Below are 26,259 nucleotides of genomic sequence, written 5' to 3'. Positions count from 1 at the left end.
GACACAGTTATTTTCAGGAAGTGGCCCATCGAGTCCCACATGATGTCTAACCATAGCTCTACATAGTGAGATTCAGGGAGGAACACCCATTCTCATCATGGCTGGCCGTTTGACATTTTCCCGTTGTGCAGAGGCTTTGAGAAGGTCAAGTTCTTGGCTAAGATCAGGTAGCCAGTGATAACAAGGAAGGGGCCAGACCTCTGCTTGGGCAGTTCTGCCCTGAGAGTTGTCATCAGAAGGATTCTAACATCCACTCCGGCATTACTCAAGGTTGTTCACTCTCTAGGTCTTTGGGTCTAGACACCAGCCTGTTTTGTTAACTCTGCTAGCTAAAGATCCTCAGGGGGGTGTGAGGCTTGGTGTTGGGACACAGGTCTGGTGGACAGTCCCCACTGCTACATACACGCATATACCAGCTGTTCTGAGATCATTGTCACTTGGTTCTGGGCAAGCTTCTTTAATTTGCTCAACTGCAATATAAGGGGACTGGACAGCGTGAACAAGCAAATGCCCTGCCTCTGGCTGGACATGACAGATGACATTTCTGTCCCAGGTTCTAGGAGGGCAGGGTAGGTATACTCAGCCAGGGCTGTAGCATTTCTCAAAAATGGAGCCTTTGAGAGACCTAAGAGCTCTCCTGGCTCTTAGCCTCAGGGGATCAAATCCAAGCCCAAGATCAGCTGCTCAACGGTCTTCTCCTCTAGGCCACGGGAACTTCCCCTACCTCTGCGGAAACCTGAATGATGTGGTCGTCAGCCCCCTACTGTACACCTGCTACCAGAACTCGCAGTCACTTTCCAGGTCCTATGAGCAACACGGTGCCTCCACCATGCAGCCCATCTCTGAAGAGACACAGCTGTTGCTGACCGTCTACTACCTCGTCCAGCTGGGTGAGCGAGCCTGTGTCCAGCTGTTGGTTAGGGATGGATCTGACTGGGAGGACGGACTAGACTCAGGATGCCAGAGAAGAATGTGAACACCAGATCTCCCCTGCCCTTCCCAGGGAGGGGTCAGCAAACAGAAGGGTTTAATCAACAGGGTGGTTCAGAGACTTCTCACGCACCTGCTGTTCCTTGGTTCCATACACAGAAGACACAGGTGATGAGGGCAAGCTGCTCCCAGAGTCAGCTTAGCCAGAGAGGAGACATAAGAGGGAACTTGATGGGGTGTGGGCATATGGGGTCCATTTAGGGTCATCAAGAAAGGCCTGGTCCAGCAGAAGGAACAGCCTTCTGAAGAGCGGAGGAGAGAGCACAGGTGGGGGTGTGTAGGTGAGTGGGAAGCCGGGTGTGAGTGGGAACACGGATGGGGATGGCTGGGGTTATGAGAGAGCACAGTAGGTGTGTGGGGGCGTGGGGTGGATGCAACAGGTTGGGAATACCACTCAGGTAAGTGAAATTTATTGGTTACTTCCAGTTGTATTGCTCTTGAGGCCAGCTGCCCTGAAGAGCGAGAGTTCTTAAGTCCCATAAATAAACTAAGGCCAAAGGTATAATTCAGGGAACACTGCCTTGATATAGTCTATGTGGAAGTGTCCAGGCCAGCTGCGACCCACTGTCAGCAGTCACTGGTGGACACTGAGAACCTCAGGCTTAACTCTCAATGCCTAGGTAGTCAGAGGCTCAGTGGTGAGGAGACTCAAGACAGAAGCACAGGATGGTCAAGGTTCTGGCAGACCCAGTGTCAAGTCTCTCTGAGGTTCCTTCCCAAGACCCACATATCTATCAACTGCCATAGCTTCATCCAGGATCCGGCCTCACCATCACCACCCTCCCCATCTCAAACCTCCATGTTTTTGAGAACCGTGGGCCAGACCACACATTCTTCCTTTTTGGAGCTCACTAGTGTTTTCCCAGGCCTGGTGGCTGTTTGCTTTCCACTCCCATCTTCCCACTCAGCCCCAGCTGCTGCTCCTGAGCAATGCTGGCCCTGCTGGAGCATGGTGGACTTGCAACTTCCCTGTGAAGTGCGCTGGTCTAGCACATATGTGTACTGGCCCCTTGTTGTCATTTGAGTTTTGACCCATGCACTACCTCCTCAAAGAGGCCTTGTTGCCACCACCTGGATCGCTCCCCACCCCCAGGCCCTCTAACATCTATCTGGTTGCCTTTGTGTTTGGAGCGATGTCACTCCAGGAGTGCATCATGGGCAATGTTTTCCTGAGCATCTCCCCTGCGTTAGGATGCATGTGCTGCAGGACAAATACTTTGTGTGTGGGTGCAGCCTCTGGAGGGACAGCTTGGTGCTCACTGAAGGTGTGTTGGGGGACTGGATTTGGGTTGGGGGGACTGGATTTGGTTGATACAGAGGACACCGAAGGAAAGTGTGCCAAGGCTCTCACCTGTAAGCCGAGAGCAGAATGCAGGGACAGCGGTGAGTGACTTGTGGGTTAGCTGTATGGAAGGTTGGCCCCCTTGATGAAGATATAGGAGGAAGGCAGTGGCAAGAGCCGTGGAAGAGCAAGGCAGAGAGAATGGAGGCAAAGTTACAAGGGTAGGGCATAGAGGCCACCTCTAACCTCTTCCTGGAGGTGAGGCTTTTGAGAGAGACGTGTGCGCTATTAGAGACAAGGGGCACGGCAGCCAATCGGCCTATCTAACGTGATTATCACTTCAAGTCACAATCAGAAATATCTAATAAAAATAAAAAGACAGGAGGGCCAGTGAGATGGCCCAGGGTGTCAAGGTGCTTGTCACCAAACCTGAAGATGAGTTTGATCCCGGAACCCACATGGCGGAAGGAGAGAATGCTCAAGTTTGACCTCCACACGTTCTCTGGCGCTGTGGGTGGGAAATTCCCAAGAAATAAATGGGAAAATAAGTGACGCTATATGAGCCCATCGTATTAAACTCTGGCGCAGCCCTGAGCTGCTAGTACAAGCTGCCTTTCACAGGTTGGGAAGCTGTAATAGGCTTGACCAACCTTCTGACGTTTGCAACAACAGCATTGTCCCCGCAGACAGGAGAACTGTGCATTCAGAGGTTTTAAAAGTGTCGTGGTGTTTTAAGAAAGTTTATGATGTTTGTCTTGGGCTACATTCATAGCTGTCCTGTGGGCAGAGCAGCTAAGGTCCCATAGCTGGTGTAGGGATAGCTGAGTGGAAGTCTGATGCCCTCCCTTGCAGTGTCTCAAAGGCAATGCTAGACTAGAACACCCAGATAATTCACAAAGGAGAACACCCATAGGGACTCTGAAAAATGTTTGGCCTCGCCAGTCATTGAAGAGAGGCATATGAGCATTGAATCACTTTCCCCCTCGGTACCCAACAGATGGTACCCACAGATGCGGAGGATACTGGACCAGAATTGCCACACCAATTGTGCTGGAGGAAGTTGACTTTTGAGAATTCAGCCATAGGCTTTCTGTTGTTGTGATAAAACACTGTGACCCAAAGCAATGTGGGGTGGAAAGAGTCTACTTCAGCTTAGAGTTTCACATCGCAGTCCATCGCTGAGGAAAGGCAGGACTCAAACAAGGCAGGAGCTGATGCAGAGGTCACGGAAGAGCCCTGCTTACTGGCTTGCTCAGCTTGCTTTCTTATACAACCCAGGACCACAGGCTTAGAGGGAGCACCATCCATAGTGGGCCGTGCCTTCCCACATCAATCATCCATCAAGAAAAACGCACCATAGGCAGGTCTGCCCAGCAGCCAGGGCAATCTGGCGGTCATATCTTCTCAACTGAGGTTTCTTCTTTCCAAATGACTCTACCTTGTGTCAAGTTGACATAAAACTACACAGCATGCCCGCCTAGGAAGTAATGTGGTGTACTTCAGACATGCACTTCAGAAGTACCTAGAGAGGAATTTCTTCAAGAAATGCAGAGATCTGCAGTAGCAACAAGGGTGACCAAACGGCCCCTCCACACGAGAGTTATTTATACCCATCAGCAGTGCCATGCAAAGAGACCATAGCATATGGAAACCTGTTTGTAGGGTGATGGTTAAGAATCAAGTTGAGCCGCATGAAGCTCAAGAAGAAGGATGACCAAAGGGTGGGTGCTTCAGACCTTTATAGAAGGGGGAACAAAAATACTCACAGGAGGAAATATGGAGACAATGTGTGGAGCAGAGACTGGCCCACCTGGAGGATCCATTCCATACATAGACACCAAACCTAGACACTATTGCAGATGCTAAGAAGTGCATGCTGACAGGAGCCTGATATATCTGTCTCCTGAGAGGCTCTGACAGAGCCTGGCACATACAGAGGGAGATGCTCACAGCCAACCATCAAACTGAGAACAGGGTCCCCAATGGAGGGGTTAGAGAAAGGACTGAAGGAGATGAAGGGGCTTGCAACCACATAAGAACAACAATACCAACCAACCAGATCCAGATCCCCCAGAGCTCCCAGGGACTAAACCACCATCCCAAGAGTACACAGGGATGGACCTATGGCTCCGGACACATATGTAGCAGAGAATGGCCTTATCAGGCATCAGTGGGAGGAGAGACCCTTGGTCCTGTCAAGACCCCTAGTGTAGGGGAATGTCAGGGCAGGGAGGTGGGAGGGAGTGTGTGGGTGGGAGGGGGAGCAGCCTCATAGAAGTGGGGGAGGGGGATGGGATAGGAGGTTTCTTGAGGGGAAACTGGGAAAGGAGATAACATTTAAAATGTAAATTAAAAAAATCTGATAAAAGAAAAAAAAAAAAGACTGGAGTTGAGCACCCACGATCCGTACAGTAGACAGAGAGAAAGAGAACATGTTCTTTGTGGGACTCTCAGGATGGTGGGTTTGTGGCTGGCTTCGTTTTATAGCCTCTCTTCTCCAAGCCTGGGCGACTTGACATCACTATCTCAGGCTGTGCGAGTCTAAGTACATCCGCATATTCTGGGACGCGTGCAGCAGCACTGGTGACAAGCTGCCCGCCCACCTGCCCAGCAGGCGCTGTCGTCATCTCTCTGCCACCTCTGTGTCTCGCAGCTGCAGACCAGGTGCCACTGATGGAGGACCTGGAGCAGATCTTCCTGCGCTCCTGGCGAGAGTCACATCTGACGGAGATAAGGCAGTACCAGCAGGCGCCTCCACAGCCCTTCCCGCCAGCCACCAGCACAGCAGCGCCTGTGACTTCTGCACAGCTGCCCTGGCTGGCCGGCCTGGCCGCCAGCTCCTGCAATGACAGCGTGCATGTCATCGAATGCGCTTACTCGCTGGCTGAGGGCCTCTCCGAGATGTTCCGGTTGCTCATCGAGGGTAAACTCTCCAAGACCAACTATGTGGTCATCATCTGTGCCTGCCGAAATGCCGCCATTGACTCCTGCATCGCTGTCACCGGTGAGTCCTGGCCACCCCTTGTCCAGTGGGAAAGCCACACTATTGATTGCCCAGTCTCCCCGAAGAGTGGGTCTCCCTCTTTTATCTTGGGGTTCTGGGTTACAGAGGCAGTTAGTTCCTTAGTCCATGCTGGTGTCTGTAGGAGGCGGCCTTGGTCTCAGCTGCTCATCCCTGGAAACATGCTTAGTTACAGACAATCCTGCCATCAGTGGCTGTGTTAGCATTGCCCCTTTAGTCTCAGGAGAGACTGGGGCCAACTTTGGAGTTTGAATTGCCTTGGCTACAAAGTCTGATTTAAAAAGGAAAATCCACACACACCACCAGTCTGGCCCCATTATTTAAGGACCAGACTGAGATAAGAAACAATGATCCACTTGGATAGTTAGGTATTAAAAATTTCCCCAAAAGCCTACCATGTGCAGCCATTGCTCCTGGGCTGAGACTCAAGATGGGGTGCCGGAGGGAATTTCCCTGGTAAGATAAGCACCAAGCACACGGGCTTTGGGGGTGCGTATGCGTCTTGCGTGCGTGCGTGCATGCGTGTGCATGCGTGTGTGTGTGTGTGTGTGTGTGTGTGTTCTTTTCAACGGCTTAATTTATTTCTTTTGTATGTGCACTTGTGTTTTATCTGTATGAGGGTGTCAGATCCCCTGGGACTGGAGTTACAGACAATTGCGAGCTGCCATGTGGGTGCTGGGAATTAAACCCAGGTCCTCTGGACGAGCAGACCACTGAGCTAGCTCTCCAGACCCCTCCGGGATGCCATTTTAATATTCGTAAATGGTATATATTTTCAACCTGAGGTTTTTGTATCATTTATACTTAAAAGTGCACACTGCTTTTATGCAGCATCTTGGTAACTTCTTCACATTTTCTGCTCCCAAACTGACTGGTCTTTCTTAGTTAATTTTCTGGGTGCGAGTCCCACCATCTTTAATAAGCCCATAGTTCTGCAGTGTATCCGGGACTATTGCCTGTGTTCTGTGAGGCCAGCATTTATGTTAACCAATGAGGATGCTGGGTCTGGGAAGGCTAGACCAGCTGGCGGTGGTCTACAGAGTCAGGCCCAGGGCTTTTCTCTAAGTGATACTGGCCTTTGTATGTTTGCCTCTTGATCAAGGTGTTGCAAACCTTTGACTCATTTCTTCATCAGACATGGTGCTGGTGCTTGGGGTTGGTCAGACATCCTGTCACCTGAGAGCTCACGCCAAGGGTCCAACGACAGCTGTTCTGTTTTGTTTGTTTCGCTTTTACCTTTCAGGGAAATACCAAGCCCGGATTCTCTCCGAGAGCCTCCTCAGTCCTGCAGAGTACCAGAGAGAAGTCCACTATGAGCTGGTCACTGGCAAAGTGGACTCGCTGGGGGCCTTTTTTAGCAGCCTCTGCCCAGGTAAGCTTTGAGAGGCAGGTGCATGTGCACACGCTGAGAAGAAGTAAACGGGAGGGGAGGTGCTGGGCTCCCTCACACCTGGGGTCCGCTGCAGCTGAGCTTTTGAGTCCGAATCCCCCATTCTGTGCTCTGACATGTGCTCCACCTCCTTCACAGGGCAGTGCTTTGGCTGTCTATCTGTCTTCCTGCTCTGGCTGTAGAATACTAGGGTTGGGAAAAAGTTTTGCGCTTCCTGTCTGTCCATCCATCTGTATCTTTCTATTTGGGACAGGGTCTCTCTTTATGGCCTAGGCTCACCTCAAACGTTCAGTCTTCTCAGGTGCTGGGATTGCAGGGAGGGGCCTCAGCACATGGCTCTCCCTGTGTTTAGCTCCCCCTTGTCTTTATCTCTGTGGCTCACTCAGACTCTCCCTCCCGCTCCTGCTTCTGGTCCCTCAGGAGCTATTTAATGCTCTTTAAGAAAGCTCTGTGGACCAATCTGTGCCTGGGAAGGCTCAAAGGCCTTCCCTTCTGACCTCAAGTACCCTATTTCTGTTTGGCCCCACCCCCTGTGGAGTCACAGTATGCTCCACCTTGTGGATACAGCTTCTGGATAGGAAGACCATGCCTTCTCCACACATGACTTCAGGTCAAGAGCAGACACAGTAGCTGGTTCAGAGAGGTTTGTCGAATGTCTCTGAGATGCAAAAAACCCACTTCTGTTCTCTGTTTTGGGCAGAGGGTGACATTGACATTTTGCTGGACAAATTTCACCAGGAAAATCAAGGCCATGTCTCTTCCTCATTCACTGCTTCCTCTACCAAGAAAACAGCCGTGCTGGATGCCAGTGGGGTTCCCGTGTGCACAAGTGAGTGGTGAGGAGGGGCACAGGCAGGCACAGTAAGCGACGGGCGGGGAGGATGCAGGTGGGAATAGTGTGAGTAACAGAAGGAGTGGCTGTCCTGTGCACAGGCAATGGGGGCTTGTGTGTAAGTGTGCCCAGTGAGCGCTAGGCTTGTGTGTAAGTGTGCCCAGTGAGCGCTAGGCTTGTGTGTAAGTGTGCCCAGTGAGCGCTAGGCTTGTGTGTAAGTGTGCCCTTGTGTGTAAGTGTGCCCAGTGAGTGCTAGGCTTGTGTGTAAGTGTGCCCAGTGAGCGCTAGGCTTGTGTGTAAGTGTGCCCAGTGAGTGCTAGGCTTGTGTGTAAGTGTGCCCAGTGAGTGCGAGCAGGAGTATGCACAGGTGTGGACAGCGAGTCATAGAGCGAGAAGGCTCAGGTGGTGCGTTCAGCACGTGACGAGGAAGCCTTCAGGGATGGGTCTAAATTCTACAGCATTTGTCCCGAAGTCTTGAGACCTTGAAACTTCCGAGGGGCACCTGGAAGGCAGGTTATATCCTTAGCATTAAAACAGACCTGCTGCCAGTTTTAAAATGGGAGGTTTTGATGCGAGGTCCTCTCTCCTCTATGATTCTTTGTGCCGATTCTCTCCCCCCAGTGCTCTGTTACATTTGTTCATTCAGATGAGGGTTTAAGGAGCTTCCGTCATGTCTTTCCCTTCCGGGGAACATGATGCTCCTTACACAGTATAGCACCATTGCCTGAGTGCTCTCTCTATATTCTCTGAGGAAGGAGGATGTCTGAGAGGATGCCCCAGGGTCTGGCTGACAGAGATGCACTTGATGAATATGACAGTGCCTCTTTCCGGATGGCTTTGTGTGGCGAGGCCTCCCCTCCTGCACTCTGGGACTCATCCATCTGTAGCCAAGGGCGGTAGCTGCCCGCCATGCTCATCGGGGATCCCTCGGGGCTCTGGCTGCAGGTTACCATCAGGAGCCACGGGGCATCCGGCCCTTTCAGCTGGCGGTGGCGCAGAAGCTCCTTTCCCACGTGTGCTCAATCGCAGATTCCAGCACCCAGAATCTGGACTTGGGGTCCTTCGAGAAGGTGGACTTTCTCATTTGCATTCCCCCATCAGAGGTGACCTACCAGCAGACCGTGTTCCATGTCTGGCATTCAGGTAGGGGGACCCTTCATGGAGGTGTGAGGCCTGGGGGAGGGGCTTTGATCCGCCCACTGTCACAGAATGGACGTTGTCACCATGCTTTGCCGTGGATGGATCAAGTGTTATCGTTACCTATCTATTGTAGACCATGAAACGTATCCAAAGACAGCCATTTTCCTCGGGATTGAAAGTAGAACCAATAGCTGGCTATCTCTTTTTGCGCTCTCTCTCTTCCCGTTCTGTGACTGGCTGCTGCTAATTGGCACTCCTACAGCATGTCTTACCTCCTCAGTGGCGTGATGTTGGTTGGGCCTATGGCTTGAACCTGAGATAATTCTGTCAGGAGCTTGGGCATCTCCCATCTCTTAGCGCTAACTGTCTGGGAGTTGTGGCTTTAGGGGACTTGCTTAGCTGGTATCCCTGGGAGGGGGAAACTATAACTCTGCACATAGTCAGACCTTTGCCCAGCTACCTGGGCTGAAAAGTTTGGAGAGACTCTCCCGCCCACGTCTCTCTATGTATGCCCTCCTGCTGTTGCCCTCTCCCATCAGGGCAGGCCACACAGGCTGACCCGCGGTGTGTCGGTGGCGAATGAACCCAGGAGCTCCTGAGGTGTTCTGCTGTGTTGCAGGGGTTCTGCTGGAGCTGGGCCTGGAGAAAGAACCTGTTACCAAGCAGAGGGCAGAGCAACACGTCCTGAAACTAGACACGGAGGCCCAGGCAAGATTTAAGGCCTTTCTGCAAAACTCCTTCCAGAACCCACATACGCTCTTTGTCCTCATCCACGACCACGCCCACTGGGATCTAGTGAGGTCAGACCTCCTGGTCTGTGACGGTGACATATTTCTCCTTGGGGATGAGGGCACAAGACTTGAGTGAGATACTGGGGCTCAGGGCTTGTAAGCAGAGGCTGTTGGGAGTTTTCAGCATCTCAGAGCATCCCACTTGAGAACACTCAGCGCAATCTCTAAGTGCTGAGGGCTGAGTCTTGTAGAAGGGGGATATCAGGTGGAGTCAAAAGCCAGCTTGGAGGTGTTGGTGGAAGGGCCAGGCCTTCAGCCAGGGTTTCAGAATTCCAGCCTGAGATTGTTGGGCGAAGCCCTCCCTGCTAGATAGAACTCTGGGCTAGGTCCATGGGTGGTGGCTGGTTTGGCCCTTCCTGAAGGGCAGCTGCCGTTTCCTCATTTGAATGGATCTCATCCTAGATGTGCATGAGGTTGTTCAGTTAGAGACTGCCGGTGGCCGGTCTCCTTCAGGGGCTTGCCCTTGTAGCTGACCAGCTAGCCATCCCTCTGGTGGGAGGCGAGGAAGGAAGGAAGAAGTTCCTGGACCAGGTCATAGAGTAAAGCTTTGGACCTTACACATTGTAGCTGTTTAAGCTTGCCAGGGCCCGGATAGTTGGCATCTAGAATCTGCGTGCGTTTGGAGGAATGGAACGTCTGGAAGCCATTGTCTTTTGGTTCCTTCTTTTGGGGACAGGTGTCTCAGGTGGCTGCCTGGAACCTAGAAGACGAAGCACTGACTTCTTTATCCTGTCCGCTAGATTTCAGAGAGTGCCAAGGCCATTGTCTTTCAAAGAAAGCTTGGGCCAAGCCTGACTTCCAAGACCCCAGATCCAAGATGCTTCCCATTCCGTTAATGTTGTTTTGTAAAACAATGTAGAATTTGTTCTCTTATGTTATCTTTGGGTCATCTCAAGTCAGTAGGACTTTATGGATTTATTATTATTATTATTATTATTATTATTATTATTATTATTGGCAAAACCTGGTCTCCTGTAGCCTAAGCTATTCTCGAACTCAGTATATCACCAAGGATGCCTTGAATTTCCATCTCCCTGCCTCCACCTGCCAGGTGCTGGGGTCACATGTGTGCACCACCATGCCCTGTTTTACCTTGTGCTGGGGATCAAATGAGGGCTTTGCACATGGTAGGCAAATGAGTACTCTACCAGCCAACGTCCTCTGTACATCAAGAGGACATTAGGAGGCTCATCTGGCCCCTGAGTCTCCTCCCTTCCCCACCCACATCCCCATTGCCTCTTGACACAGAATTAATCATTGTTCTAGAGTATCCACATTATCATGCAAGAAGTCCACTTCTTCCCTAATAGCTTTCCTGTACGTATCTATTTTTAGAGTCTCTGACAGATACAAAGTCTAGTCACTTTTTCCCCTTCTAGTCATAGGCAGAGCAATAAGCTCCAATTGCAGGTGCCGTTGGGGAACTAGTTATAAGCTTAATCTGCTGCCTTATCCTGGTAAGGTTATCCAACAGTGTTAGTCATTCTACTTAACATTCGTTTCCTTTTCTCCCCTCAGCAGTGCTGTTCATAACATCTATTCTCAAAGTGACCCATCTGTGGGATTAGTGGACAGACTGCTCAACTGCCGAGAGGTGAAAGAGGCACCCAACATTGTCACTCTTCATGTGACCTCCTTCCCGTATGCGCTGCAGACTCAGCACACGCTCATCAGCCCCTACAATGAGATCCACTGGCCCATCTCCTACAGCAATGTGAGTGCTGCTGGGCGATGGCGTAGCCAGTGTGCTTAGGTTTACAGACCCTGGCTTTAATGGTTGGGAATGAGTGGATTCCAGCTCCTTAGATCTTTGGTTTGGTCTTGGGTTAGTTTAACCCCCCTCCCACTCCCGGCCTTTTGGAGAAATTTCTGAAGCCTGTTCATGGGTTGTCCCATCTTAATTGTGGTGACAGTACAGCTGATTTTGACATTTCCCCCAGGAACTGAGGATCTTCTGACTTACAAATGGCAAGAGTGGGAAGAAATGGGCGGGCCACTTGCACAGGACCCCTGTTAGGGGATGACCCAGGGACAGGCTCCTCGGTCCTAGTTCTCACCCTCTCTGCTATTTTAGAGCAGAGTTAGGCCTTTGCATTTTGCACAGTTTCTCCCAACTTTGCTCGGCCCAAGTCGGAGGAGTTCCTTCATTCATTTGGAAAGAAGTTTATGTCAATGTAAGACACATTAGATAAAGTTGAGTGGAGACATTGGGGCCAAATGAATGGGAAACGACAGGTGGGAACGCACCATCTTTGTTTTTAGCTCTAGGCCTGCCGGATGATGCTTATAGAGCCCACCCCCATGGGATCACAGGATCAGTACTGTTTAGAATCAGTGGTTCTCCATCTTCCTAATGCTGCAACTCTTTAATACAGTTCCTCACAGTGTGGTGACAGCCAGCCATAAAATTATTTCATTGCGACTTCATAACTAGTTTTGCTACTGTTATGAACCATAATGTAAATGTCTGACGTGCAGGGATATCTGATATGCGACCCTTGTGAAAGCATCATCCAAGCCCAGAAAGGGGCAGCGACCCACAGGTTGAGAACCACTGGTTTGGATCAAGCTGCCAATCAACACTGTCCACAGACCTGATCTGTGAGCCCCCAACTTTCCCTGTAAGTGTGACATTTGAGTGATGGTGCTTTTCTGTTTAGGGAGTGGATCTGTATCATGAGAGTAAGAAGTACTTTGGGCTGTCTGAGTTTATTGACTCCACCCTGTCAGGACACAGTCTTCCTCTGCTCCGGTATGACAGCTCCTTTGAGGCCATGGTCACTGCATTGGGGAAAAGGTATGTTTCTCTTCAGAGTTACTAGAAATGCTCGGCAGCTTCAAGAGTAGGTGGAATGTGGAAGTCTTTGCACCTGGGCCACGAAGTTCTAGGAGGGAGTTCACTTCCCTCCCTCTCCGGTGACCCAGTCCCTCCATCAGAGGAACTCTGCATCTGAATCACCTTGGGTCGGTGACACTTCTGTCATGCTGCTACTCCAGAACATTGTAGATCATACCCAGTTCGGTGTCTGTTTTATCTTTGTTAACCATAAGTTTTATTCTGGGATACAGTGAAGCATTTGAGAAGCTGCTATAACCTTCCAGGTCCTGTGTTTAAAGTTTGTTGGCTGGTGAATCTCTTGTTTCATAGCTTTGCTCATGACTAAGGTGAGACCTTCTTAAATTCTTCACACCTTTCCCCGACTCTTGGGGCTTCCATGTGGCCTGTGGGAAAGGTGGATATTCCTAACCACATGTGAGCTCAAATCAAGTGCTTGCTGTGCAAGCAAAAGGGGCTGATGCTGGATCCACAGCACCCACAGTAAAAGGTCGACTGTAGCAGTGTGCATTGACTCTAGGGTGAGTAAGTAGACGAGAGTGATCATGGAGGTTTGCTGGCTAACCAGTCTAGCCAAATGGTGAGCTCCCGTTCACTGAGAGACCCTATCTAAAATAATAAGGTGGAATGTTGTTGACTCATCCAAAGTTGATCTATGGCTTCCACATGCTTACTCATACATGTGAACATACACTTGTGTGCATGTGCACACACCCACATGGACATGTACATACACATATAGTCTCTTCCCCAACTAATTTTTTTTAACAGTAAGTCTTTCCTTGGCCCGGGGTAGTTTCCTTATGTGTGTGGCCCTATCGCTGCTCATTCCTGTGGCTCTTTGACCTGAGATACCTCAGTGCTCTAACACCTCTCCCCAGCTTGTGTGGACCCCTGAGCTTTGCCTGCTTCAGAAACTCTGAGAGGAAGCTGAGGGTTTACCTCCTCCCTGTGTTGCAGGCCCAGAACCAACCTCTTTCACCGTCTGATATGTTCTGTCTTGAAAACATGACTTTGTGTATCTCTTCCTTGTGGGAAACAAAGCTGATTCCTGTCGCTCCACCTTGGCCAGGAGCAGAAGTCTCTACGTGTCCTTTAGGCAGAAGACATTTCAACATCACTCTTGTGATTTCTGTGTATTGTTTGTCCAATGCACCAAAGTCCGAGCAAAAAAATCCCTGGGCTACTCAGTACCTTTCATGCCAAAAATCCCAGGGCTGTGTATGCCTTCCTGCGACTACAGTGTCCATTTCTCAGGCTGTCTCTCCAATGCACATAACCTCTAAAGTCACTGAGGTGCTGAGCCATGAAATGGAGGTTTGGACTGGAGGAGCAGGTGATGTCATGGTTAGGGAAAGTGCTATTAGTAATGGTAGGTAGCAAGCTAGTTGCCTTGATGGAGTGCACATGGTAGCACTGCTTATGGCTAACACACGGCACTGTGTGTGGCTCCTGAGGACTTATTCCAGCTAGAAGAATTCCCCATGAGCATCATGGATGAACATGACATTAGTTCATTCATTTCTCTTGTGAGGCACAGTGATCATATACAGAGACCTGGTTTAGAGGTCTCTCTCTCTCTCTCTCTCTCTCTCTCTCTCTCTGTGTGTGTGTGTGTGTGTTTGCATATTAATGTGTCTTAATTCAGATATGGATGTGCTGTGCCCATGTTTGGAGACCAGAGAACAATTGCCTTCTACCTTGTTTGAGACATGGTCTCTTGCTTGTTTGCACTGAATGTGCAGCCTAGCTTACCTTTGAGCTTCCTGGAGTTCTCGTGCTCAGGAATACTGAGATTCCAGCTGTGGGTGCATCTGGCTGTGATGTGGGTGCTGAGATTTGTACTCAGGGCCTTATGCTTGCACAACAGGCGTCTTAGCCACTAAGCCATCTCCCTTGGATCTGTTTCTGACACCCAGGTTAGAACTGTTAGTCATGGGAACAATCAGTGCCCCTGTAGGGGCACAATGTGGTAATCACGGTTTCTGAAGCAAAGGAAGAGTTCTCGCCCTTTCTGTCTATGTACTGGTTTGTAATTCATTTGTCAGGTTAGACATCTGGTCATGACTCTAAGAACTCACTCTAATTTAAATGACCCCAGTATAGCCTTTAGGGCGGTCCCCACCTCTGGGCATTTGGCAGCTGTGTGTTCTCCCATTTCTAGTGGGGGCCTGGGACAGACTGCCAGCTGTACTAGTTTCCTTTGTCACTGCTATGGTGATGCACCTGACCAAAGCATGCCAGGGAAGGAAGGGATTATTTTGGCTCACCACCTGAGGGTGCAGTCCCTCATGGCAGAGGAGTGTGAAGCAGCTGGCTCCATCACAGCTACAGGCCGGAAGCAGAGAGAGATGAATGCTGTTACCCAGCATGCTTCTCCCTCTTTATTGGGTAGGACTCCAGCCTGTGGGACAGTGACACCCACATTCAGGATGGTTCTCTTTCATCACTTAAACCTCTGAGAAAACCCTCTCACAGACATGCTGTGTCTCTGGGCTGGTTCTAAATCTCGTCAAGGTGACAATGGAGACTGACCATCATGTCTAGCTTCTGGGGTGAGGTGTCTGAGCTAATGACAAGCACGTGTGCAGGCGTGAGGCAGGAGCGTCACGCCCAGTGCGTGAAAGTGCACAAACAGAAGCAACAGTGACAAACCTAGGCTTTTGCCTCCCAGCTGGGAAAACAAAACAAGGACAGATTTCTGTCACATCTGTAACTTGGGAATTGCCTATGTCTCGGGTGGCAAGCACGGCCAGCCCTGGGGTCATGGGCATGGTCTCTTTGTGTTCCTTGCAGGTTCCCCCGCCTGCACAGCGCGGTGATCAGGACCTTTGTTCTTGTGCAGCACTATGCGGCCGCCATGATGGCCGTGAGTGGCCTCCCACAGATGAAGAACCATACGTCAGTGGAGACCCTGGAGATCACCCAGAACCTCCTCAACTCCCCAAAGCAGTGCCCCTGTGGCCACGGGCTCATGGTCCTGCTGCGCGTGCCCTGTTCTCCTCTGGCAGCTGTGGCCTATGAGCGACTGGCCCATGTGCGGGCACGGTTGGCTCTAGAAGAACACTTTGAGATCATTCTGGGCCACCCCAGCTCCGGCATCACTGTAGGCAAGCACTTTGTGAAGCAGCTCAAGGTAGGCATTGTACTCAGGGGCAAGAGCTGCAAGAGGGGGAGGGTGGCAGTAGGCCCCTGAGATGTGACCACCCCTCCACCTCCTCTGTTGCTTCACCACTTCTCAGTCCCAGTTCTATGTCCTCCCTATGTCTTCCATATCAGTCCTTTGATATGAAACATGTTATTTTTCTATTCTGGAGGTGCTTTTCTCTCCCTTTCCCTTAGCTGATGCTTATTCCTTCAGAATTCAGCTCAATTTCTCTTCCTTTTCTAGGAAGCCATCCTATTTCACACTTGGGAGAGTGCCTCTATTTCTGTGCAAGTGGTGAAGGAAGGGCAGATCTTGGTCCTTTAAAGTCAAGCACAGTGCCTGGTCACCTGTAGGCTCTTATTAAGCACATAGATGACAGAAGATATAGAAGGGGTAGAGAGAGTTGATTGAAAGAACAAGTAGTTGGAAGCTGCGAAGGGTAGGCACAATCAGCACCACCAGAGAACACGAGAGGGATATCAGAGACAACTGGGACACCCACTGTCTTCCAGATGGTCTCATACATCCTGCTGCAGGAGACAGATGGGAACAGAACAAAGCTCTCCAGCTGAAAACACAGTGACTCACCACACACATGCAGACCCAATCTCTTCCTTTGTATACGAGATGGATTGTGAGGGTCACCCATTAGTGGATGGAAGTCAGAGTGTTCTAGAGTCAGGCGGTTAGGAAGAGGCCAGTGTGGATTTTACAATTGAATGTCTGACTGGTATGTTTTATTCTGCACTCATTTGTTTGTTGGTTTGTGTGTGTGTGTGTGTGTGTGTGTGTGTGTGTGTGTGTGTGCACGTGTCATAGGATGCGTGTAGACTTCAGGAGATAACTTTTGAGAATTGGTTTTTCCCTTCTACCGAGTGGGTTCTGGGGACTGAACTCGGGTCATAAGGCTTGGCAACCAGCGCTTTTAGGGGTCAGTCATCTCACCAGCACAAGTCGGTGCATTTAGCCCACAGTGGTGTACTCGGATCCTTGTGACCGTTCACTCACATCTCTCGTGTCTGCAGATGTGGCAGAAAATTGAGGATGCAGAATGGAGGCCTCAGACTTACTTGGAGTTGGAGGGCCTGCCCTGCATCCTGATCTTCAGTGGGATGGACCCTCATGGGGAGTCACTGCCACGGTAAGTCAGGAATCAGGGCCCCTGGGGTCCTGAGGAGAATGGGAGGACATCCTGTGTTACCACTGTCCAATCCCAAGTGAAGAATTTCACACTTCCAGTCAGCACAGGTGGCATGGTTGGGTTTTCAGAGTAATATGTCTGGGTCGTGGACAGTATTTCCCAGTTCTTGGATGGTACTATTAGATGGGAGTAGGGACTTGGAAGACGAAGGGCAAATGAACTCTGTTTGGGGGAATCTCTGTGTATTAGAGGGGACAGCTCATGTAGGACTGTGACCGTCTTCCCCAGAACTGGGGCCAGTTATCCTGCTTCCTTGACCATCGCAGTGACTGGTGGGACTGGTGGGAGCTGGGGGTGGTGGGGAATTTCGGATGCCACTCAGAAAGAGTAGGTTGTTGAGTACAAAGAGTAGATGTCTTTCTGAGTGTTCTATTGCTGTTGAGGAGATACTATGACAAAGGCAACATATAGAAGGAAACTTTTAATTGAGGACTTGCTTACAGTGTTAATCCGTGATCATTATCATGGAAGGAAGCATGATACCAGGTAGGCAGGCATGGAACTCCACTAGAGCAGTAGCTGAGAACTTACATCTGATCTGTAAATTAGAGAGAGAGAGAGAGAGAGAGAGAGAGAGAGAGAGAGAGAGAGAGAGAGAGAGAGTGACTCTGACTGGGCTGGCATGGGCTTTTGAAAGTTCAAAGCCCAATCTCAGTGCTACACCTTTTCCAAGGAGGACACACCTTCTAATCCTTCCCAAACAATTCCACCAACTGGGAAATATTCACATACACAAGCCTGTGGAAACCCTTCTCATTCAAACCTTCCTGTGTCTCTGCAGTTACCACAGGCACATGACCTTTGAGTAACTCCTCTCACTGTCTAGGGTGCACACACTGAGGACAGGAGGTCACTTGTCCTCCTACAAGGCTTTCATAGCAGTGACTATGTCTGATCCCATTGCTGTCATATTCCTAGCTTCCAGCACAACCCCGGGGAAACACTGAGTGTGGATGGCTTAGTTGAATATCCAACATTAAGTCTCTAACAGAGACCTATGTACACATAGGTCCCGAGGACTACTCAGTCTCATCTAAATGGGAAAAACCAGAGCCTCCGGGAAACGGCACATCTTGTCAGAGTTTCCATCCCCTCTGGGAAGTGGCAGTGCTGGGGTGCAGTCCTCACTTCTCCCAGCCTGATAGTCAGTGGTATCTCGATTACATGCCCCACAGGAGTAGATCCCTGCTCGGTGCCCTCTGAGACTTAGTGTGAACTTGGCTTTGATGTGATGAGCTCATGATAAGCCTCTCCATGTATCCGAGCCCTGTGGCCTAAAGAGGGAGGCAGGCATGGCCCTATTGCTCCGTCCTCTAGCAGCAGAACCTCCTGGGGGTTGGGGAGGCATGCGATGGATATGAATACCTTCTGTCCTCCCCAGGTCTCTGAGGTACTGTGACCTGCGTCTAATAAATTCTTCCTGCCTGGTGAGGACAGCCCTGGAGCAGGAACTGGGTCTGGCTGCCTACTTTGTTAGCAACGACATCCCCTTGGAGAAGGGGCCCAAGAATGAGGCCTTGGAGAGTGACGGGGAGAAGCTGAGCAGCACAGACGAAGATGAGGAGGCAGGGACAGAAGGTGAGGGTGGCCTGGCTGTACCTAGGTGTTCTTACCTCACAACCCCCTGGGGTATCTGCTAAGTGATAGCATCCTTATAAGGTTCAGATTCTGCCTTTCTCCCTGCTCTGTCATTCTTGGTGGTGTGGGAACATGGGAATTCCTTTATGTTCTTCTATGAACTAGAATTCGTAAAGAACAGGAAGAAAGTGGTGACTTCTGAGGGTTCACATTCATGCTTTGTTTCAGTGCTGGTAGACTCCCCCACTTGTTGCCTCTGTTGGAAATCAACTCACCCACCATTATGCTAAACACTGTTGAAGTTCGTGAGACCAAGGCAGTAGCATCTCCAGGAGTCTCGTGCCATATTTTTAATACCAAATAAGAGTAGTATCTGGTTTTAGACCATAGTACAGTGGGGAAATGGAAGCTGTGTGTTTGCCGGTACAGAGGTCAAAGAAATGAGTGTAAAGGCCTCTTACTCCTCTGCCTGCTGACTGGGCGCTGAGACATGACAGGCTAAAGTTCCTCTTGGTTGCAGCTTGTCCTACAAGATGGCAAGGCCTTCTCCCCACGACTTTTTGGGTGGTGGCTAATTTTAGCATGACTGCAACCATGGCATTAACTTTCTCCATTTCTCTGTAGCCTGTGGTGTGACTGCACTCACTGGTCTTACCTGACTCACTTCTTCCTGTTCTGTTCTTAACTCTGTTGTAAGCTCAGTCTTGCTAAGAGTGCAGTGTGGCATTTAGTGTATGGTGTGCGTGTGTGTGGCGGGATTGGGGGCGGAGTGGAGGGTGGGGGAGGGGCTAAAATGGCAGCAGGTGAATGAATGAGAGAGACTCATTGCCAGGGTGGATGAGGGACGGTGGATGCCAGGGTGCTCAGGGACGGTGACTCCTCTGTGTTCTCAGGGTGTTTTGAAGCAGGCTCCACCTCAGAGCAGAGGGGCCCTGTGAAGAGGGAACGTTCCCACTCCCATGACTCGGCGTCTTCATCTCTCTCTTCCAAAGCATCTGGTGAGCCTCCACTTGGGAACATCGTATACGGGACTGCCTCCGATTTCAGAGACTGGGAAGAAAGCACACAGGGGTGTTTGCTTAGTCTAGGCTTCCAGTCAGGACCTGTGAGAACCGGCTCTCTAGAATACTCTAGAACTGACTAGAATAGCCTAGAACTAAACCAGACATCTGAAGCCTTGAAGACATGATTGGACTCTAGCATCCGGCTGTTCCTGCTGGTAGGAGAGAATGAGGCTGCCCCTGGCTGCAGAGTGGGGCATAGTGTCCTGGCCATGTGGATGCACCTCTTTGGGTGTCCCTTTCACAGATATTGCTTTCAAGGATACTGTCTGGGGAGAGCAGGTGTGCAAAGACGTGAACATAGGAGACTTCATGAGAGAAGCAATGAGGCTCACAATGCCTGTACCCAGGAGGAGCTACTAGGAATAAAGTCTCATGTGGGCACCAACCCCAACAGATCCTTGGTCTCTGAGCTCATCCAAGATTTCATACGCAGGAAATAACATTGCCTAAAGTGTGTACCATAGTGGCCATTCAGTGTAATCTGAGTGCTGAAAGGTGAATTCAGCTTGAACTCTGCCCTTAAGAAATGTCATCTGTGGGGCTCAGATGCCATTCAGTTGGTGGAGTGCTGGCCTAGCATGCACAAAGCCCTGGATTCAATCCTCAGACCCACATAAACTGGACATACTGGCACGTACCTGTAATTCCAACACCCAGAGGCAAAAGGATCAAAAGTTCAAAGCTATGCTCAGCTACGGAGGACGTTTGAGGCCAAACAAAATAATCAGGGTGGTGGGGTTGGGGAGCAGTGGTCATAAGCAGTGGTCATGTGGTCATCGTCCACATAAAACTAAGGATGTATGCTTTATGGAAATCTATTACTGCTTAAACCAAATAAGAAATACGATTGAAACAGAGCAAAACTAAATTCCTCTGTGCTTATAAACGCCAGTGCAGTGTTAATCCTCTCTGCGTACAGAGTCACAGTAACTCCTTCGTGTTGTCTCTCATGTAGGACAGATTTAGGGCAGTTGTTCATTGCAGGTTCCACAGAATAGTCCTCTCCGTGTAGAGACTCAGTGGAAGAGGTGTTCCTGGGTAGGGAATATTCTAGGCTGAGAAGCTCAGGGCTATGTAGGCTGTGTGTGGTTCCCTATCTGAGATTAGGGAACACCGGTCTGTGGTCTGGGGTAGGGAGAGCTCAGGACCTAGCAGATTTGCTTTAGAAACCCAAGAATGACAGCAGGTGCCGTGAATGGTCTGCCCCACAGATATGCACACCCTTCGCATCAGCGTGGCGCTCCATGGCTGAGGGAGGATTGGTTTGTGGAAGGCAAGTTGGCTAAATGTACGCCCACCAGCTTTGGCTTAAATCATCCCAGCATACCTGGGGTGGGCACAGGAGCAGCTGTGAGTTTGACAGGCTGTTTTTGGGATGCCTATCATTGTATTCTTCTCTCTTACAGGCTCAGTGCTCTATGGTGAGTCCCTGGCTCAGCCCTCAGGACTTCCACAGGGAGAGTTTGCCCGATCATCTCCACCCTGTGGCCCTGCAGAGGAGGGCAGGGCCCCTGGGGAGATACAGCGGCTCCGAGTGAGTCAGGGACCCACAGTCATCAGTAGGCACAGCCCTGGCCTGGTCCCACAGCCTGATTCTAGCCTCAGGACTGGCCGGAGGAGCCTGCAGGTGCCAGCCGCCCCATCCTCCCAGCTGTCCTCCTCCTCCTCGGGCTCATCGTCCACATGCACGGTGCCCACTGCCAATGTGCTAGTCCTTCAAGCTTCTCAGTGCTCCATGGCCAAGGCCTGCCGGCAGCCACCCATTGTCTTCCTGCCTAAGCTCGTGTATGACATGCTCCTGTCCACTGACAGCAGTGGCTTGCCCAAGTCTGCCTCCCTCCTGCCTTCCCCTTCGGTTATGTGGACCAGCTCCTTCCGCCCCCTCCTCAGCAAGATGATGACGTCAACTGAACAGTCCCTCTACTACCGGCAGTGGACAGTGCCCCGGCCCAGCCACATGGACTACGGCAACAGAGCTGAGGGCCGTGTGGACAGTTTCCACCCACGCAGGCTGCTGCTCAGTGGGCCACCTCAGGTGCGTATCATGCCTGCTGGCCCTGCACAGGCCAGGCCTCCAGGGTCATCTTTGGTTTCACCACCCCCCCACCCCCCCAGGACAGTCTTGGAGCTGAGGGCCATGTAGCTTCTGTGGATATCCTGGTTTCGTTTCTGTTGCTATGATAAAATACCCAGGCACAAAAGAGCTTAGGGAAGAAAGGGTTTGTTTTAGCTCACGATTCCAGGTGATATGACAATCCACCATAGCAGGGAAGCCACAGGCAAGAACTTGAAACAGCTAGTCACATCCACAGCCAAGAGCAGAGGCCTGTACGTATTTGTGCTTGGTGCTCAGCCACTCTTGAACCACACCCAGGAAACGGTGGTGCCCATGAAAGGCTGTGTCTTCCTATGTCAATTAACATAATTAGATAAGCCCTCATAGACATGGCCATAGGCTAACCTGATCTAATCAGTCCTTCAAAGGCCAGCCAGGTGTAGTGGCGCATGCCTTTAATCCCCCATCCCACCCCCCACCCCACCCCACCCCCGCACTGGGGGTGGGGTGGGGCAGAGGTGGGTGGCTTTCTGTGAGTTCGAAGCCAGACTAATGCATAGTAAGTTCCAGCACAGCCAGAGATACATAGAGACCTTGTCTCAAACAACAACAACAAAAGACTTCTCTATGCAGTGTCAAGTTGACAATTAAAACTAGTATGACAATGAAGAATCTGATGACCCAGAGTGAGCAGGACGGTGAGGAGAGTGACGTTAACATTCCATCCCTTGCCAGGTTCTTCCCATTGCCCAACCCCGGTTTTCTCCCCTACCTGTGTGGGGCATAAGGAAGGTGTCTGGATGGAGCTACCTGGAATTTCACGTTGAGTTCGACCTTTACCATCAGAGTCTCTGAATACCTTTGCAGTTAGATGCCAAGTGTCAGTATGTGCTGGAAGGTTCTCGTGACCTGGTGATGGACAGTTGGACTCCGCTTGCTATCAGTTCACTGTGCATCCTTCAGAGATCACGTTACCTGACAAATCCACAGAAAGCAGCACTGGGAGACCGCTCTGTTGGTGAGGTGCTCACTGTGTAAACACAGTGACATGCTCCCAGCACCCACATAAAAAGCTGGGTGTGACATCAACACTTATTATCCCTGGGGAGCACTGACCTGCTAGGATAGCTGCATTAGTAAGCTCCAGGCTCAGCAAGAGACTGGGATCAAAAATAGGGTGGGGAGCCGTTGAGGAAGGTACCCAATATTGACGTCTTGTTTTTATGCACACTTGCACATACACACAGATGGACACACCCACACACAGAGCCCCAAGGGTCTGAGTGTCCCTTGTGGTGGGCAGGGGAGGAGGATGGTGGCGTGATCTTTAGAATAGGTCAGGGACTGAGAAAAGACTCGGGTCCACGTGCTTGAGACCACATTTTGTCCAAACATCTCCTGACACACAGCAAATTTTGATCTTCCCAATTAGAGATGTTAGAGGCTTGGAGTATTGCCTGACTGATGCCAGAGTGCACAGCGACTGCTCCGTCTGTTTTACTACCAGTTGAACATGTACTGTCTTTCCATTCAGCACCGGGAACCTATCCCAAGAAATCCAAATCCGTAAAATACGTGGAAGACCACTCATTTTAGTGTTGTTCATACCGATGAGACATGATCCAGAATGAAAGTGCCCTTGGCTAAGTCTCAGCTGAACACTTTTTGGGACACCTGTATCCTAGCATTCAGCCACAGAAAAATTAGGAGGTCTCTTTATTTTGCCAATGAAATTTCTCTAAGAAATATAACTTGAAATCAACTTTCAGAATAATACACACCTCCCCACTCCATAATATCTTATCAATTAGGAAAAAAATCACTGTATATGAACACGTCTTGGGAAGGGTTGATTCTAACTCATTGTCTTCAGAGGAGAGGCAGGATCAGCAGTATTCTATTTTATTGTCAGTCTGTAAGTTTTCTCATTGTCTGGAGTGATTATACATTATTTTTTTCTAATTGAAAAATAGAAAAAATGGAATTGGGGTGCCGGATCTGTTAACAAAGTGCTTGTCATTCAAGCATGAAGACCCCAGTTCTAGGCCCCAGCACCCACATAGAAATCCAGGCCTGGGGTTCACACCTGTAATTACAGTGCTAGGGAGGTAGAGACAGGAGGATCCCTGGGATAACCTAGCATAATTAGCAGGTTTGAGGCCAATGGAGGGACAGTTAAATGAGGTGGATGGTATCTGAAGAATGACACCCAAGGGTGACCTCTGGACTTTACATGCATGAACACACATAAATGCAATAGTAAGATTGAACATATTGGATGTGACCATTGATCATTGGTCCTTTTTTAAAATAATTTATTTAGTGTGGTACACACACAAACACATGCATGCATGCATGCACGTCATGCCCCTGGAAGGCAGATCTAAGTACACATCCTTGCTTTGTTCACTGCATTGGTGAATCCACATGTCCACATGGTTCTCATTTCTATGATGTGCCTTTCAGTGAGACTGCAGGCGGTAGGAGAACGTTCTAGTTGGTGTTCCTGTCTCTGGACTCTGATTCTAGTGTCTTCACAGATTGGGAAGACGGGTGCCTACCTGCAGTTCCTCAGTATCTTGTCCAGGATGCTTATTCGGCTGACAGAAGTGGATGTTTACGATGAAGAAGAGATCAATACCGGTGAGTTGTGTCTGGTGACCCTTGGGCTTGAGCAAATATCCTTCAACCTTTGTCAGTGACCCTGGTAACTGTGTCTCCCTCCCCCTTTCAGGATGGACTCTCGGGTTCACAATATGGCTTATCTCAAGGGTCTTTTTCTTGTAGTCATTTTTTTTCCTCAATATGGAATGATACTTCTGAGAATTTCCTAGGGATAGAGTTACTAATGCCACACTTACTTATTGAGTACTTTCCATGGGTCAAACACTGTGATGAATACTATCTCCATTTGCTCTTCAATACAGCAACCCTGTGAGCTGGGCTATTGACTTCCTATGTTAAGAGCTCAGCTAAGCAGTACCAAAGCAGGAACGGGGCTTCATTAGCTCGTGGCCTGTAGCATGTGGAAGTCTTCATCAGGGAGGGGCCCCCAGCTCAGGCAAGCAGATATCTAAGACAACATTTGGAGGAGAAAGAATTGTAGAAACTAGGAGAAGGAGGTGTCTGGGTCCCATTTGCTGAGTAGACTTGATTGGAATAAGGCAAGCGTCTTTCTGCACACGCCCTATGCTGACAGTAAAGCTCACTCTGTTTCCTCCTCATATCCTGCCCAGGATATATCTGTATTTCCTCCTGTGGCCTTGTCCTGCAAATAAACCTGTGCCCTTGTGTAGGGGGAATTGACTGCCGTGCAGCGTTCACCAGCTGCACCACACTGATATCAGAGAAACTCCTGTGAGCAATGTCTGAGGTTGAGCTTGGCCAGGAAAACTTTGAACCCAGTACTCCCACTCAGCCCTCAGCTTGTGGTTTCTGTGGTTTTCCCACACCAGGAGCTGTTGAGTGTCCATCATCTTAGATAGAACAGTGATAAAGACAAGATTTGAACACACTTAATCAAACCTGAAAGGGCGCTTTCTTAACTACTCTATTCCACCAGGTTTTTTTTCTTGCAAAATACGGATACTTCCTCTTTCATGGGGTATGATGTACCTATTAAAGATCTAGTAAACTCCTTCCTCCTTGTGGTCATGTCTACTGCCCAGGTATATGGCAAATACTTAGATTGGCACCTATGATTTTCTCTATAGTACACATTCACCATAATACATGATATCAATATATCATGCAATTGGAATTGGACCAGTTAGACTTTTTGACTGGCTGTTCAGCCAACAAACTTTGATGAACAGCAGAAGACTGTACCAGGTTTAGCATAAGAGGGTGCTGGCAAGTATAAAATATGGGTTATGCTGTGAGTGTTGCTGACCTCTTCAGGGGAAAGCAGTAGCTCAAGTACTTTCTAGAGGTGGAGGGACACCAACTGAGTCACACTGGCTGGGCAACTTAGGTGATGGAGTAAGAAAGAGACTTGTACAGGTACCACAAGTACAAGGATCTCAGGCTGTGGGTGAAGTAGGTGTTTCTGGAAAGGCAAGGTTAGAATCTAGTGTGCAGAACAGAGAGCAGACCTGCGTCTACAAGAGTCAGAGTGAAGGCTGTTCACTTGTGTGGAGACAGATCTCAGTGTATGACCTTGTCCTGTTAGAGCTGTGTCAGAAGATTTCTAGATACAGTAGGGGTCCCCAGAAAGCCATAGATTGACAGTGATTCGGTTCCATGCATCATCCTTGGGCACAGTTAAATCACTCAGCCTTATATCTTGTTTCTCATGCATCCCAATCTCACAGGCCTCCAAGAGGAATCAGATTGGCATTACCTCCAGCTCACCGACCCTTGGCCTGACCTGGAACTCTTCCAGAAGATGCCTTTTGATTACATCATTCATGACCCGAAGTATGAGGACGCCAGTATGATTTGTTCACACCACCAGAGCATCAAGAGTGAAGGTCAGGGGCTTCGGAAACAGCTCTGTTGGCAAAGTGCTTGCTGCCTACACATGAAGACCTGAGTTCAGATCCCCAGCATCCATGTAAAAAGATGAGCATGGCCATGCATGTCTATAATTAGGGGAATCAGTTGAGACAGGTAGATCTCAGGGACCTGCTGACCAGCCTGTCTAGCCAATTGGTAAGCTTCAGATTCAGGCAAAATATTATCTCAAAAAATAAAATGGAAAAAAACTCTTGAAGAAGACGTCTGGTCAACCCCCAGCTTCTATATATAACTATGTGTGCATAAGGATAATGAGTAATGAAAACACACACATACACACACATACACACACGCGCGTGCACGGAACAGGCCACGCTAGATGTCTTACTTCACTCTTGTCTAAAGTACATAGGCTAAATTGCTTCTTATGTATTAATAAAAGTCAACTGGCTTGAGATGTATCCTGTTAGA

The 26,259-nt window shown here is 49.7% G+C and overlaps 1 protein-coding gene across 1 annotated transcript in view; it reads left to right on the top strand.

Moving 5' to 3' along the window:
- The window catches only part of Greb1 (growth regulating estrogen receptor binding 1), an 86,828-nt gene that overhangs the window by 42,900 nt on the left and 17,669 nt on the right, over nucleotides 1–26,259 (top strand). Inside the window, exons 10-24 of the mRNA XM_032907497.1 lie at nucleotides 705–890; nucleotides 4,926–5,276; nucleotides 6,538–6,666; nucleotides 7,385–7,513; nucleotides 8,462–8,659; nucleotides 9,276–9,456; nucleotides 10,966–11,161; nucleotides 12,108–12,244; nucleotides 15,080–15,419; nucleotides 16,457–16,572; nucleotides 18,014–18,210; nucleotides 19,104–19,208; nucleotides 20,681–21,309; nucleotides 23,871–23,973; nucleotides 25,644–25,802. Of these exons, the coding sequence (XP_032763388.1) occupies nucleotides 705–890; nucleotides 4,926–5,276; nucleotides 6,538–6,666; nucleotides 7,385–7,513; nucleotides 8,462–8,659; nucleotides 9,276–9,456; nucleotides 10,966–11,161; nucleotides 12,108–12,244; nucleotides 15,080–15,419; nucleotides 16,457–16,572; nucleotides 18,014–18,210; nucleotides 19,104–19,208; nucleotides 20,681–21,309; nucleotides 23,871–23,973; nucleotides 25,644–25,802 (3,156 nt within the window). The remainder of the gene's footprint in view (nucleotides 1–704; nucleotides 891–4,925; nucleotides 5,277–6,537; nucleotides 6,667–7,384; nucleotides 7,514–8,461; nucleotides 8,660–9,275; nucleotides 9,457–10,965; nucleotides 11,162–12,107; nucleotides 12,245–15,079; nucleotides 15,420–16,456; nucleotides 16,573–18,013; nucleotides 18,211–19,103; nucleotides 19,209–20,680; nucleotides 21,310–23,870; nucleotides 23,974–25,643; nucleotides 25,803–26,259) is intronic.

The sequence above is a fragment of the Rattus rattus genome, chromosome 7 (genome assembly GCF_011064425.1).
Source record: "Rattus rattus isolate New Zealand chromosome 7, Rrattus_CSIRO_v1, whole genome shotgun sequence".
NCBI classification, from domain to species: domain Eukaryota; kingdom Metazoa; phylum Chordata; class Mammalia; order Rodentia; family Muridae; genus Rattus; species Rattus rattus.
The sequence above is the reverse complement of the archived record's forward strand: the minus strand, read 5'-3'. Positions and strand labels throughout refer to the sequence as shown.